We start from the raw sequence: 14,507 nt of genomic DNA on the forward strand, positions 1-14,507 counted from the left end.
GGCAGCATGTAGAGCCACATCCCTTTTGAAGAGAACTCACACATTTAACAAAATTTGTTTTAAAAGTTTGCCATGTGAACAAGTGAAGCTGTGAATTTCATGGAGGCATACCTTTCTCACAACAGTATTCTCAAAGCTGGCATGGCCTCTCCAGTGCTGCTGCTGTACACTTTCAGAGTACCTCCTTCCATGCTCCAAGCCCTGCGTTATTCTGCAAGAATAGAGCCATGCGTTGTAGCGCTTCAATACATTTCATTGGCTCCCAGTGTCACCATCACAACTATGGTCTTGTAACACTAATGTTACGTTAGCGTTTTCTTGTTACGCTCCTGAGTGATGATGACACAGGTAAGTATTTCGCAAGACTGTTTTGCTTTATCATGGGGACTTCAATATGAAAGGCTGTGACTCATGCTGTCCTGTGCACGCTGTCCTGTGAAGCTAGGAGCCTAACCCAGTTAACAGCACAGCCGGAGAAGGGAGGTTGAGTTAGAGTCTGAAGGAGAATTACAATTTTCTTTGGTTAACAAAATAACTTCACCACATATAAAGCACCACCAACAAAAAAAAGTAGAACTTCTGAAGTGTGGTTCTCCTGCACCTCTTCCTCCTAGCTCTCCCTCCTTAAATGTCTGTCATGCAAGGACCCTGTAGTGCTTGAGGACAACTTTAGATTCACAGTTCACATGAAAGGTTGGTTTCTGTGGAAGGAGGGGCACACAGGATGATCTGAAAACAGGATGTGTTTTGGACACATCCCTCTGTTTGGTTCTCTATTTTGGTTTTACTGGGAGATTCATTTCCTTTTCATAGCTGTTTGTAGTTCAGAGTGACCTGCTAAATGACTCAGTTATAACACATTACCTTGGGTGTTATGATAAAAAGCTTTATATATATATGTATATATATATAAGTACTATTAAAGTATACTGTTTGGAAAACAGAAACACAGCACTAAGTTTAGGTTGCAAGTTAACCAGGAGAGTAATGCAGTCCATCTCTGGTGGGTTTGTACCACAATGGCATGGCCTACATAGATAGAGAGAGATTCAGGTCCAAGGGAATGACTCTGATGACGTGCCTTGTGGTGTTCTTCTGCTGGGCTGTGCCTGGAGGCCTTCCTTGTGTCAGGGAGGTAGCACTGGAGCACCTGTTCGCACCCATGCCACCCTGTTCTGTTCTATTTGTGGCCTTCTGCAGCTGCATCTTGGGGTTCATTGTGATTTGCCCTCTGATGCTGCAAAAATACAAGCTTTTTTGTGTTTTTACTACAAAACATTTTTTAAACTGGCTGTGGTCACTGAGGAAGTGAATATTGATGGATTTGTGAAAAAAAATAATCACTTGAATAATGCTTCTAGTGGTTTGTCTAGTGTAATAAAATGTGGATTGCTCTCTCTGTAGTAGTATCGTTAAGACCATTTAGATTTCCACACACTAACCAGGTCTAAGTTGCACCCAAAACAAGGTTCACTTCAAGTGGTATGTTTGATTTGGAATGCAGACTGCCTGCAGTTTTGCCTGTACTGCAGAATTAAGTATAATAACTTTTAATTAGTTATAAATTAATGTTATAATCCATGGTGTACATAGTCGGTTTAAATATGCTTATGCTGTGGTAGTTGGAATTTGAAGAAGGTCCACGTTTAGCATTATCTTAATGGCAAACATTAAAATTGATGGAACTTACAGATAAGAGTCTTACAGAGCATACTCTAGGTAATGACTTGATTTAACCTCTGCTATCTACAGTTCTGCAACATATAAATGTGGAAAAGTCAAACATTTAGATCACTAGTGTAAAGTACTGTTCTTTCTGAAGACCCCCAAAATTAAACCAACCTTGTTAAAACCACATCTTAAAAGTGGAACATAACAACATGTCAAATGCACTAAGCAAAGTGTAGGATGAGCACAGAAGTATCTACCTGCAGAGAGAGGCATATTTACTGTAACTGGGGAATAAGTGACATTTTTGTAAAGGAATGTCATGTGATAGTCATCGAATGGTAATAAATTGCAGGGACATCTGCCAAAACCACGGTTGTTAAAAGTATATTTCAAAAATATTATCATATTAACTATCAGAGTCCCATAGCTAAGGAGCAAAGTTCATGTTAATGATTTGTAGTTACGTGGCATTCTGGGAAGGACTGCCTCATAAGCTTATCTTTTGTAGGACTTGAACCTGTAGATTCTAATTAGTGCCAGGATCTTAGTTCTACCGATGTTTCAAACTTTTGTTTTTTGAAACCTTGTACTTACACAATTAAGATCTAGAATTTCCTATAATTTTATATGCATTGAACAGAAGAGATTGAATAGAGGAAAATTTTCATACAGTTCTCTTTGTACCTAGCTGGTCTCACCTTTAAGCAGAGAGGAAAAATGATTTTTGAAAGTTAGTGTATCATTTGAGACAGTAAAATGAGAGTAGGAATGAAGGAGCAAGTTTGTAATCTGGCACTCTCCTAAAATGTGTGTGTTGGTTAAATAGATACAAGTATTTTCTGTTTTGCTTTTTGTTTGTTTGCTTTTTTTTTTTTTTTTTTAAGGTATAGGTAAAGATTGTATTTATTGCATATGAATAGCAGGAGTAAATATATTTTGCTATTCATTTTGATGCCTTTCTTAAACTGAGTGCTTTACTAGATGCACTTTACATACACGTCAGTGACTAATGGCATTCTGCCATTCCTTGGTTGGGACTTGGTGGGTGTTTTCTGGATGAGTTTCAATAGTGATGTTCTGGCAAAACTGTTATGGCTGTTACTTAGTGCTTGTAAAAGTTTTTAAAATCTTGCTTTTTTGAAATCTCGAAATCAACATTATCATCGACATCTAGTCAACATTGTTATGGTGTTTTACACTTTTTCATAGTGCCAAAAGCTAAAGTATAATGTCAACCTTTTTCTACTTACTACATGCTCAGTGTTCCCCATAGTGGTTGTTCCATGTCATTAAAAAAAAAAAAAAAGTTTAATTGTAGCTGATCTATTTGACTTCAATACAGCATAATACAAATGTTGTCTTTTCTAGTTTAGTGCTCTAACAAAGATTAGATTTCAAAGTATTTTCATGGACAGGTATAGTGCATTGGCTATTGAGCCTAAAAGCTTAGATACATGTACTGGAAGGTGTACAATTGTACAGTTAAATTTTTTTTGTGCATCTTATCAAATCAAAAAAAAAAAAACTTTCAGATTTTATATCTCATTTTTTAATGCAATTTTAAAGTTCATGGTTAAATAAACATCTGTCCCTTGAATCTGGCAAACTGGCACTTTTCCAAATCACAACAGAACACAATATTGCAAACCACCAGTGTAATTAAAGAGGGAAGTAATTTGCATTATTTTTCTATAAAACTACTCTTGAGTAACAGATGGTGATCACAAACATATTGCTTCAGAGACATATGGAAACCTATTTGTTCCACAAAACTCAGGAGCGAATATTAACCCCAAAATTACTCTCTTCATTGCTGAAATACGATGTAGTAATCTCCAGTATGGCCCTAATTACAGTACTCATGAGCAATTCGTCTCTGGAAATATAGATATATGGAAATGTGTCAGAGATTAGGTTTTCATTTGCAGTTTCCTATAATCTGATTATTCATGCTAGTCTGAAACAATTGATAAATTTGATTTGACTGCCTCTGTGCCAGGTTGTCATTATCATTTATAAACTTAAATCTTGGGTTAAGTATAGTAACAGCCCACCGTAACATGTAAACAGCCCAACTCCAAATCATGCAGTAAAAAAAAGTTCTCGTATTGCTGCCTTGGTTCTGCCCTATCAGATGATATCTGTGTCTCCCAGTGGTCTTAAACAAGGAGTGACATTTTTACTTGAATTGCAACATGGAATCTCTGTTATAAAGTTAGATTTCAATACAGTTAACTGGAAGTTACATTAGCAGTTATGCCAAGCTGTAATTGAATTCACCTTGTACAGAGTTTTACATCAGATCTGTCATGGGATTATTATTTTTTAAGGTTTGTTATCACAAACATATGGGCCAGGAACATCACCAAACTGAGGCACTTAATAAGGAAGATTTTGAATGGTTCATAATTAGGAATTTATTAGCTTTTGCTTTTCCAAGTTTTATTATGACTGACGTAATTTATTTGGAGTGACTCTTCAGAACACTTTGCGTAAGTACAGCAATGGCCAGCTGTTAGGATAGCCCGCCCTACTTTACCCCATCAAATTCTAGGTTGGGTGCTTGGAATATGGAGGCTACCTGAGTGTGTATGAGAGAATTTTAATATTTAAAGCTAATTCTGCTTGCTTCTAGACTCAGCATATACGTTTGCCAAATTAATGAAAAAGTCAGAGATATTTTACACCTCACTCCGGCCTGGCTCCCCAGCCTCTGCCGAGCCGCCTGTGTGGGGGAGGCCGAGCCTCCTGGAAGCAGGGCTGGAGCACTGGCACATCGGGCCTCCATGGTGCCAGTCGTGCAGGGAATGGTGTGGGGCAAACTGCCCTTCTGCCTTGGTGCCCCTGGCAGGGATGTGAGAACTGTTACGGGGATTTATAGTGTTAGGTGTTTGTGTTTAGAGCTTGTCTGGAGGCTGCGGTTTTTGAATTAAATTAAAGCAATAGCTCTTTGCTGCTATTTTAAAGCATTTCAGTGATGTTATTTATTTTTATAGTGCCTTGTGACACCCTGTGAGAAACACATTGTAATAAATACATAATGAGGCTGCCTCACACTGAGAGAACTGTCAGTGGAAAAAAAAAATGGGGAAAAGCGCTTATTCAAATGCTGTAGTCACATCTAGAAAGGGTGCCACGCTTCCAGTGCTACGCGAGGCTTTGTGAAAATACTTTTCCTTTTATCTGAACGAGCTTCTTCCTCACTTGCTAAAGCAGAGGACGCAAATACACCTAAATAGTCGAGGCATTTGAGCGAAGCGCAGCGTTACGCCAGGACCCGCTGTGCCACTTGCACAGACGCGCTGGCCCCATGTACAGCTCGGGATGGTTTCGCAGAGAGCTCAGCGCCCTGCGGGATGAGCCCGCCCGGCCGCCCGGCGCTCCCCCGCCTCAGCGCCTCAGCAGCGCCCCGCGCCCGGACTCCATCTCCCGCCGGCCCCCGCGGCGCCGCCGGCGCTGCCCGCCCTGCACGGGCGCCGGGCGGGGCGGGGCCGCGCTGCGCTGCCCGCCCCTCCCGAGGCTGCCCCGGCCGAGCCGCGCCGAGCCCAGCCCAGCCCAGCGCAGCCCAGCCCAGCCGAGGGGAGCGGAGCGGAGCGGAGCGGCGCCGCGGGAAGATGGCGAAGACGTACGACTATCTGTTCAAGCTGCTGCTCATCGGCGACTCGGGCGTGGGCAAGACGTGCCTGCTCTTCCGCTTCTCCGAGGACGCCTTCAACACCACCTTCATCTCCACCATCGGTGAGGGGCCCCCGCACGGCGGCGGTGGGATGGGGACGGGGATGGGGACGGGGATGGGGATGGCGGCGGGGCCGGGGCGGCCGTTGCGGGGAGCCGGGGCCGTGCCCGTTCCGTCGCGGTCCCGCCGCCCTCCTCGCAGGGCCTGCGCTCGGCGCTTCCGTGCGGGCGGCCAGAAAATGGCAGCAGCCGGGCCGCGGGTGAGGAACTGTTGCTGCGGGGCCGAGCCGCGGGCGGGCTGAGCGGGCACGGGGGAGGGGGGGGGGGGACACGGCCGGGGCCGCGGGGGTGCCGCCGGCCCGCAGCCTCCTCGACCGCTGCGTGGGGGGCACCTCCTCGCCAAAAATGGAGTCGGGTTTCGCGTTCGGTGGGGAAGAGCGGTCAGAAGCTGTCTGGTTTCTTTCGGCGACACCGAGCGCTTCTAAAGCGGGCCGCCGCGGCGTGTTCCTGGGGGGCTCGGCGCTCTTCCTGCTGCTCCACGGAGGCGCGATTTAAAAATGGTTTTCGGAGCCAGTCCTCAGTTGAAATTGCAGTTCGGGAAAACTTGAGGTGTCCGGGTAACCAAATGTAGTTCAGTTTGCTCTTTAAAACAAAGTATGGTGTTTTGGGGATGAAGCGGTAAAATGCAGGGGAGGTTGCTGGTATTTAAGAGAGCAAAAGTCAGGCTGGCTTGGAAGAATAGCACGAAGAGAAGGAGTAGACTTTGTCATAAGGAAATTGATTTAAAGATGAGATAGAGCAACGTGTCACTTGGTTCATGTTCCGAGTGCTGCTGTATCCTCGCTGTCTGACTCCGCTGAGCACCTGATGCGTGGGGAAGAAGTGAACTTTCATTCAGGCAGATGTGACTGGCTACGTGAGATATGGCTGGCATTTCTAGTGCTTCAAGAACAGAAGTTCTACATTTCCAAAACAAACAAACAAAAAAATTACTTTTCTCTCTGCCTTCTCTTTGCAACCATCTTCAAAGTGCTGTATTAATAACTCCAGCTAATCAGGGCCTGAGTAGCAGTTTACTGAAAAAAAAGGTACTTTGCTGTATGTGTGGTCGATTAAAAGGCTTAAACCTTAATAAATGCAATATAGTTTTCAAAAAAAGCCTGCAGTGGTTCTGTACAAAGTATAAAATGACTCTTACTTAGAAAGAGATGGCTAGCATAAATGGCTGCCTCTTGCTTTCAGTGATCTTGTCATTACTTGAACTGCTTAGCCTCTTGATGTTTCTTTTTCTGTCTCACTTGATTCACTTTCAAGTCTCAAGGACTGCAAATATGATTCTGTTTTGTTTTGTTTTTTTTTTTGTTTTTTTTTTTTGTTTTGTTTTGTTTTTTGTTTTGTTTTTTTTTTTTTTAACTTATTCAGTAATATGGGGTTTGTTCTCTTGTTTCCTTCCTTTATGTTTGCTTTTATGAGGGTCCTATTATCAACACTGTTCATTTTAAGAAAGATGTTGATAATTGAGGTGTACTTATGATTCCATAGGTAGTGATTGTGATTTAATTTCAGTTGTGTTTTCCTATCCTTATAATGTGTTTCTTTCAATCCCTTTCCTTTTTAGCAAAGGACCTACAAAGAGGAAAGTTGACAAGGCAGGAAACAGTGAAACTGCTCATACAAAGTGCTGACATGCTTAAATAAAAGCACTCATTTTTTTCAGTGTTCCCCATGTTGGTTGTATTACTTTCAGGTCAGTCATGTAGATCTCCTTTGTATGTTCTTGTAAATGCTCTTTCTCTTTTTCTTTTTAAAGAGTGAGTGCGTGCTGGCTGGTCCATGCTAGTCAGTTGTACAGTCATAACTAATACAACTGCTGTGCTTAGGGGAATTCCGTTTTTAACAGTTCTGAATTTATTCCTTGGTGGGTAAAGCACTGGCAGCTGTGGTGCAGGGGAGAGAGGGATATGATGCTTTTCCCAATTGTGCCCCTGCCAGTTGAAGCTTTAAGGTCTCCACATTAGCGTTCTGAACTGGGTATGCTGAATCTTCCTGAAGTATAAACTGCTAGGCCATTATTTCTATAAGTAATCCCAGAAGTGGGTTCTACAATATGATGATGCTTCCTGTAAAGATGCGTATTCAGTCATGGTGATTTTAATTAGTACCCACTATATTATATGCTCTTAGAGGTGCCTGTCTTGCTCCTAACAGGACTGAAGTTGCTTTAACTCTAGAGTCCTGAGAAAGCATATGTGTGAGGTGGGCTGATGACAATTGTTTGTTTGTTTGTTTGTTTGTTTAATCATCTGTTGAAATAGTATTTGTGGGTGAGGTAAGGTGAAGCATTTAGAGGCTTTTCTTAACTATATGGTGATAAAATGTGAGAAAGAATATTGAAGCAAGTTTGTCTAGAAAATAAAGCAAACTTTATTGCCATGATAAAAGGGCCTGCAAAATGTCTAAGCACCAAATACCTTTCTTACTGTTTCCCACTCTTATTGTTGTTTGTTAGTTTCAGTTACCAGAGCAATGGAACCTCTTTCCATCTGGATAGAAATAAAGTAATATTGGCTTACTGTAGAATACTCAAATTACTTAGGCTCAGTGTTCATACTGTAGAAATGAACTGTGGTTGCTGTCTTGTTGCATGGCATACTTGTGTTGTGCTGAACAATGTGTTCTGCAGATTCCCTTCTCTTCTGGTGTCATGTACACACAATTTTAAGGCTCAGTCCTTGTAGGTTGCTTGGAGCCTTTCAAAGGGTCTCTAGGCTACTCTGCTCAAGGCTGTTTATGCTATAATGATGGCCGCACTGCTTTAGACAGTAAGGAATCCATACTCCTATCCTGTGGCTAACAGTCGCATGAAGAATAGGACATAAGAGCTATGTACATATACCTATAATTTACTGGTTGCTTTCTTTTGAAGTTCCTTATGGCTCAAGAGTGTCTGTCTTTGTTTTGAGTACCTGGAATAGCTGGTGTCATCAGCAAACTTTGCCATCCAGTAAGAGAAGTGAACCAGCTATCTCTCTCTCTTAGGTGATCCTTTTGGTTATTCTAAAAGATCTGCTTTAAGTCTGTGGTTTGCAGGTCCTTGGCCTTCAATAACTTCACAATTTTCATATACATTATTAGGAAAACTTCTGTTATGGTTGACAAGTCATGACACTGCTGTGCTCCCTAGTGGGGATCAGCTTTTCACTGTTAACATGGGATCACAGAATCATAGAATTGTAGGGGTTGGAAGGGACCTCAAGAGGTCATCGGGTCCAACCCTCCTATGCCAGAGCAGGTTGCCCAGGTAGGTGTCCAGAGGGGTCTTGAATATCTCCAGAGAAGTAGACTCCACAACCTACCTGGGCAGCCTGTGCCAGTGCTGTCACCCTTACCATGAAGAAGTTCTTTCGCATGTTGGTGCAGAACTTCCTGTGCTCTATTTTGTGGCCATTGTCCCTTGTCTTGTCCCCACAAACCACTGAAAAGAGTTTGGCCAAATCCCTGGATAAAACTTAAAAAGTGGAAATATGCTATGTAAGGTTATGTTATTTAGCTTGCTTCCTGAGTGGAAACTTCTGCTTTTGCACAGTTCTACATGGAAAGTAAAATGCAATTGTGTCAGCTAATTTTCATACTTAACAGCTCCTAAAGCAGAAAATCTATCTTGAAGTATCTCACGTGCATTTTGTTAGTATTTTCAGTGGGGTGTATGACAAAAAGAAGCATTGATTTGGAAGTCTTTGTGCATCTTAACTTGCCATTTAAGTAGTACTATCTGAATTGGGTTTATCACTCTAAATAATAAGGTTTATTGTTTGCATTCCTTTCAACTTCTTGTTTGAGCAGTTTTCTCTAAGCGTGAAGTTGTACCTTCAGCTGATAGTTGTTCTGACTAGTACAAAGCCTTGCTGACTCTGAAACAAAACTTGTTGTATTTATTTTTTAATCCAAGATAATACGAGCATTTGACAGGAAGTTGCCCACACAAGATAGTACTGTATCTGAGAGTTGAAACAACTTGTTGATTTTACAGAAGTAACTTTTCCATAGCCTTCATCTTGCAAAATAGGACACTACTCCAGCAATCAAGCACGTGTATGCTGACCTTATAACACTTTGATGAAAATCCTTTGACAAGCACAATTATCAACTTCCCTTTTGCAATGAAATTTCCATGTCTGTAATGTGTAATGGAAATTGTTCTAGTGTACTCAAGTCAAATTATGTCTCTGAGTATTTCTACTCTTCCCTGCAGTTACATGTGTGATAGACAAAAAGTAACTGAAAAGAGAGAGGTCATGGTGGTGTGATTTTTTTTGTTGTTGTTGTTGTTTGTTTATTTTTTTTTGTTTGTGTGTGTGGTGGTGCCCTTCACCCCCATTAGGCTTCAGTATTCCCATCTTCATTCCATATCTTTTTAGGCTTCTTCAGATGGTAGGAGCTCTGGAAGAAAACAAACATCAGTGATAGACAAGCAAAGAGAAGGATAAGTCAGGAAGGAGTTGTCAGTGGTACTTTATTAATAGTAATTATAATAAGGGAATCGAAGTGAGTGAGACTAGTGCGTCTCAGCTGGTGCTGTGATTTAGCTCTACAAAATGGAAGTGCATGTCCAGGACTTGATAGCTGGGTATCCTTGCAACACCATGTGAGGAGGAGGTCAAGCGCTTGTAGTGGAATATGGGCAGACAGCGTTGTGGAGGTAAATGTGAAACTGAAAGTATGAATCAGTTTGCAAGGTAGGTGATGGGTGATCAGCAAGATGTTAGCCTGATGTTGAGCAGACAACATTGCAGTCAGAGATACCACAGGTTAAAAACCTTAAAATTTGTGTCTCTTCTGACTGTAAATCTGATAGTAACGAGTTGGTAACAAAAAGCATCTTAGACTTTTATTTTCATCTGCCAGTGAGATTGCCCTGCTTGCCCTTTTGTATTCTGCAACAGGCCAATATGAGTGGAATCATTTTGCTTTTATTAAAAACACTGTTGCAGCGTTCTTGCTGCATGTTACTGTGAAACAGTGTGGCAGATGTCTAACTGTTCTCTGCCTGTACTTACTGGGCAGATGGAGCTCTGTCTTGGTTATGTGTTATCTGGTTATTCGAGTGACAGGAGGGCAACTTAGAGCTGCTTTTGTGACTTGGTTTGAATGCAAAGTTAAGCATACAGACTAACATGGAAGGAATATAGGAACAAATGTATTGTTTGATACAGGCTTCGAGAGAGGTATTGAAGGCACATAGCTTTTGTTTGGGAAATGTTTTTTCAGGGACTTCCTAGTCCTTCTGCAATAGGGCATCCTTTACTAGAAGTAATTCTGACTTCTTTCAGAATTTAATGGAAATTCCTAACATGATGAAGAATACAGGCAGTTTTTGTAATGATGCTTTATTTCATGTTTTATGATTGAATTGCAAACAAGTGTGATTTCCAGTAATATTCTGTTTTTTCACCTTTAATAAGATGTTGTGGTATCTTGAATGTCCGATTCATCAAGGTGACTGTAGATCTATAAAATGGATCTGATCCTTTTCTAATGTGAATGAACTGTGAATAATACTGCCTTCAATAGAGTTGTTCTGTATAAAGATTTTGTATGAGCAGGGTTGATCCAGAGGCTTTTAGTTGCCTGACTTGCAACTCAAAACTTGAGATAGCAACTTCCTGTTCCAGCTGGTGTTGCAGTGGGAGGTAATTTAGTACCTCTTTAACATTTTTTGACCAGCAATTGCATCTAATATCAGTTTAATCTTGTGGTTTATAGTGAGCTTTCCTCTGACATGTAAGCTGTGACACTTCACTTTTAAACTATGTACAGTCTAATAAAACTGAAGTACTGCATGCTTAGAAGACTTATCCTCTGCTCAGAAGAACAAACAGTCAAGCAAGCTTAAGATGATCTGTATTACTTGGCCTGCTGTTGTACAAACCCTACTCTTTCGGGCACCGCAGGGAAAAAACAAACAAACAAAACTGATGCAGAATGTTAGTTGCATTCTCGTGTATGTATGGCAGTATGTGTGAAGAACAGTGGTCACTAATAGCAGTCAGGCACCAAACCTGCACTTTAGGAAGAACAAGTTTAGTCTAAGAAATATGGGAAAGCTAAGCTGGCTACCAGCCAGGGAACATATACTACCACCACCCCCTACACACATGGTTAAAAAAAATAAAAAAAAAAATAAAAATAAATCCTCCTTTCTTTCATCTGCCAGAGAGAAATAGCTTTCATTTAATGAAAGTGAATTTGTCTGTGTGGTGGGACTTCTTATGGAATCAAAGATGAAGTAAGGTGTCTGTGTCAACCCAAGCATGGAAGGAAGGGGTAAGTCAGAGTAACTGCTGGCTGGGAGAACTTCTCTGGCTTAGCAGAAGTGACTGTAGAGGAGTACTTAGAATATCCAGTGTGGGAAAAGGAGGTGAAGTGGCCATTAAAGGAACCTCGCATAATGTACAGAAAGCAAATTGTAATGGGCTAGAAAGACAAGTATGGCCTTCATTAATAAGTTAGGTGGTTTTGCCTGTTAATTTAGGTAGTAAGAGCCTTTCAAAAAGGCCTATTTAACTGCCTACATGAATAAGGAAATAAAGCAGCCCTTCTTTCCCCCATGTCTTTTGCTTCCCGAACAACAACAACAAAATCCTCATGCAGTTACTCTGCATAAAAGCAGGGGGTTAAGAAAACATCTTATTTAAAAGAAGAAAAAACAAACAAACAACAACAACAAAAAAAACTGGTTCCAAAGTCTGTTAAGAGGGCCATCTTTATAAAATTAACTTTAGTAACTTTAAACCTTCTGCTTTGTCTTTTGGCCTGATTTGTGTTGCTTCCTTTTCCTACCTCCTTTTCCTATACTAGGAAGCTCCATTATCACCAGTTTATGCTGCTGGTGATATCCATATGTTATGTATTGGTATGGTCCCAGATGTTGACCTTGCTCAAGATAGTCAGATCACAGTAGATATTTGGATCGAGTGGGAGTCGTCAAACTTAAAGGTTTTTTTTTCCAAAAAGAAGCAGCTTCTCCATTTCTCACTGGATAGTTATATAGATTCACCTAGACACAAAAGTTAGTGGAAAAAAACAAATCTCACCTTCTCGGCCTGTTCTTATAACAACTGAAACAGTGTATGAATAGTGAATAATGAACTTTAAATCACGGTGGCAAGGATACTATTAGATTACCTTTTTTTATTTCAATAAGGAGTTTATTGAATCTCTGGGATGCTTAAGATGCCAACTTTTCGATGAAAAGAGATTTTGTTGTTATTATTTAGTTAGAGTCATCTTGGTTCAAGAAGGCATTTTGTATGATTTCTACATCTACAAACTTACCTGACTTACTGGCAGGAGATTTGGGATCATCTTTTTCCTGTTTTGAGGGGATTTTTCTTTCCACTTTGAAATACATCTTCCATTGCTGCATTACAGGTTAAGTCAGTGTGGGGCAGAGTCCTTGGCAGATAACTGCAGCCATTTCTGTTCTGTAGCTAGCCATAGCTTGAGAGTGGACTTTAGAGCAATTCCTGCGCAAGCATGGAGCTGCTGCTCGTCAGGTGATATCCTGGTGTGTGATCCATGGGAGCTGCTTAGAAGCTACTTGAAGGCCACTTTTTGGTCTGTATTAACAAGGGCTTTAATTCCATGATTGATTCAGTGGTATCTGTGATCTGGTGCTCAGAAGATGAGAGCTGTGACAGTGTGAAACCTGTTCTTTTAATATATGCCATCAGTTGCAATTATAGATGGTGGTAAGCTGAATTACGGAATTTACCCAGATAAAAAGAAACCTGACCACAATAGGAAAGGATTTGGTCATCACTCTTCAGTGGCAGCACCTACCCTAGTTTCAACTAGCTGTAACACTTTAGCCTCAGCTCGAGCCTCTTGGTAGATTTTAAATATTTGCTGTTCTCCAGTTGCATATTGGCCTGAAAGGAATATGTTTTTGAAGCAGCTCAGTTAGTGCATTCCTCTTAGAGTCAGTCTATAAATAATCCTTAAAATAAACAAACTTTGCTGTCTGTATCGTAGGACAATTTTAATCTGTTAGAACAATTTTAGATGAAACTGAGTTATCACCGAGTGTAGTTTATTTTACATTGAATAAGTAGTAGATATAGACTAGATTTTATACACTTCATAGACCCACCCCTTCTAAAGCTGTTGTGGAAATCTGTTAATTTTTCTTGTATACAGCAGTAATAAATTTCTTTCTGCTATGTTATTTTACGGTTTTAAAGTTCGACCAAGTGTTCTTGGTGTTTAAAATCATCCAATTCAAAGGCTGCTCAAAGCAGTCTATATATTCTCTTTTCAGAATTTTGAATACAGAATTTGACTTTGCAGAATCTTCTAGCATTTGAATGCACTGTTGTGGTGGCTGAGCTCATAGGAGCACTGTTACAAACAAGTGGCTGAAGAGCACTGGATTCAATTCTTGGTATGATAATCGGTTTATGCTATAGGTTGCTGAGCTTTCAAAAAAAAAATAAAAAAACACAAAAAACTGTTCTGAAATGTAGGTTGGCCTAATTTCGATAATTAAAAGTTGTTTTCTGAATGTCCTGTTGCTTTTTTTAATAACAAGTAATTTATCTTAAATGAAGCTGTGTGATAGCTGTACTGCAGCTGAGGAGGTGCACGCTGAAGGAAGCTGCAGTTTGTTTAATATTATGAGAATCAGATTTTGGTAATAAGTTTCAGGTGCCTATGAGCAACAAACCACTGTATGCTATGCATGCGTGGCACCTCCATTCTTCATTGCCTTACCTCCTTGAGCCATTTGGATATATTTATTTTACCAGTGTAGTGGTTAAAGTTTCCTTTAAGAACCTTATTGTGGTAATATATTTAAAGATGTTAGACACTTCTGTAATCTTTGGGTAGGAAAGCAGTATCAGATTATTTGTGGAGGTGAACAGTGAGATTAAGAAATGCCAGCTAACCCAAAGGATTCTCTGAATTTGGTAGTATTTCCTGGATTCTTATGGGCTGTTTAGAAGGAATGAAATACAGATTTGTCCTCTGAAACTGTGGAAGGATGAGAAAAACTGGTTGCACTTGTGTGTAATTCTAAGATAATCTTACAACTTCTCAAAAACATTAACAATCAGCAATGCACCAGGGTGAAGGTCAATCTGCTATATTTTTCAATGGTT

At 40.6% G+C, this 14,507-nt stretch overlaps 1 protein-coding gene across 3 annotated transcripts in view; it reads left to right on the forward strand.

Annotated features, from left to right (window-relative positions):
- Window positions 1–5,176: 5,176 nt before the first annotated feature.
- The window catches only part of RAB8B (RAB8B, member RAS oncogene family), a 28,653-nt gene continuing 19,322 nt past the window's right edge, over window positions 5,177–14,507 (forward strand). For 2 of the 3 annotated variants that reach the window (XM_082769122.1, XM_082769121.1), the window contains exon 1: window positions 5,182–5,409. In XM_082769122.1, coding sequence (XP_082625248.1) covers window positions 5,286–5,409 — 124 coding nt within the window. In that variant the 5' untranslated portion in view covers window positions 5,182–5,285. Of the gene's footprint in view, window positions 5,410–14,507 lie in introns of all 3 variants that reach the window. The other variant, XM_082769123.1, reaches the window with a different exon arrangement.

This window comes from Aythya marila, assembly GCF_965140915.1.
Source record: "Aythya marila genome assembly, chromosome: 11".
Taxonomy (NCBI): domain Eukaryota; kingdom Metazoa; phylum Chordata; class Aves; order Anseriformes; family Anatidae; genus Aythya; species Aythya marila.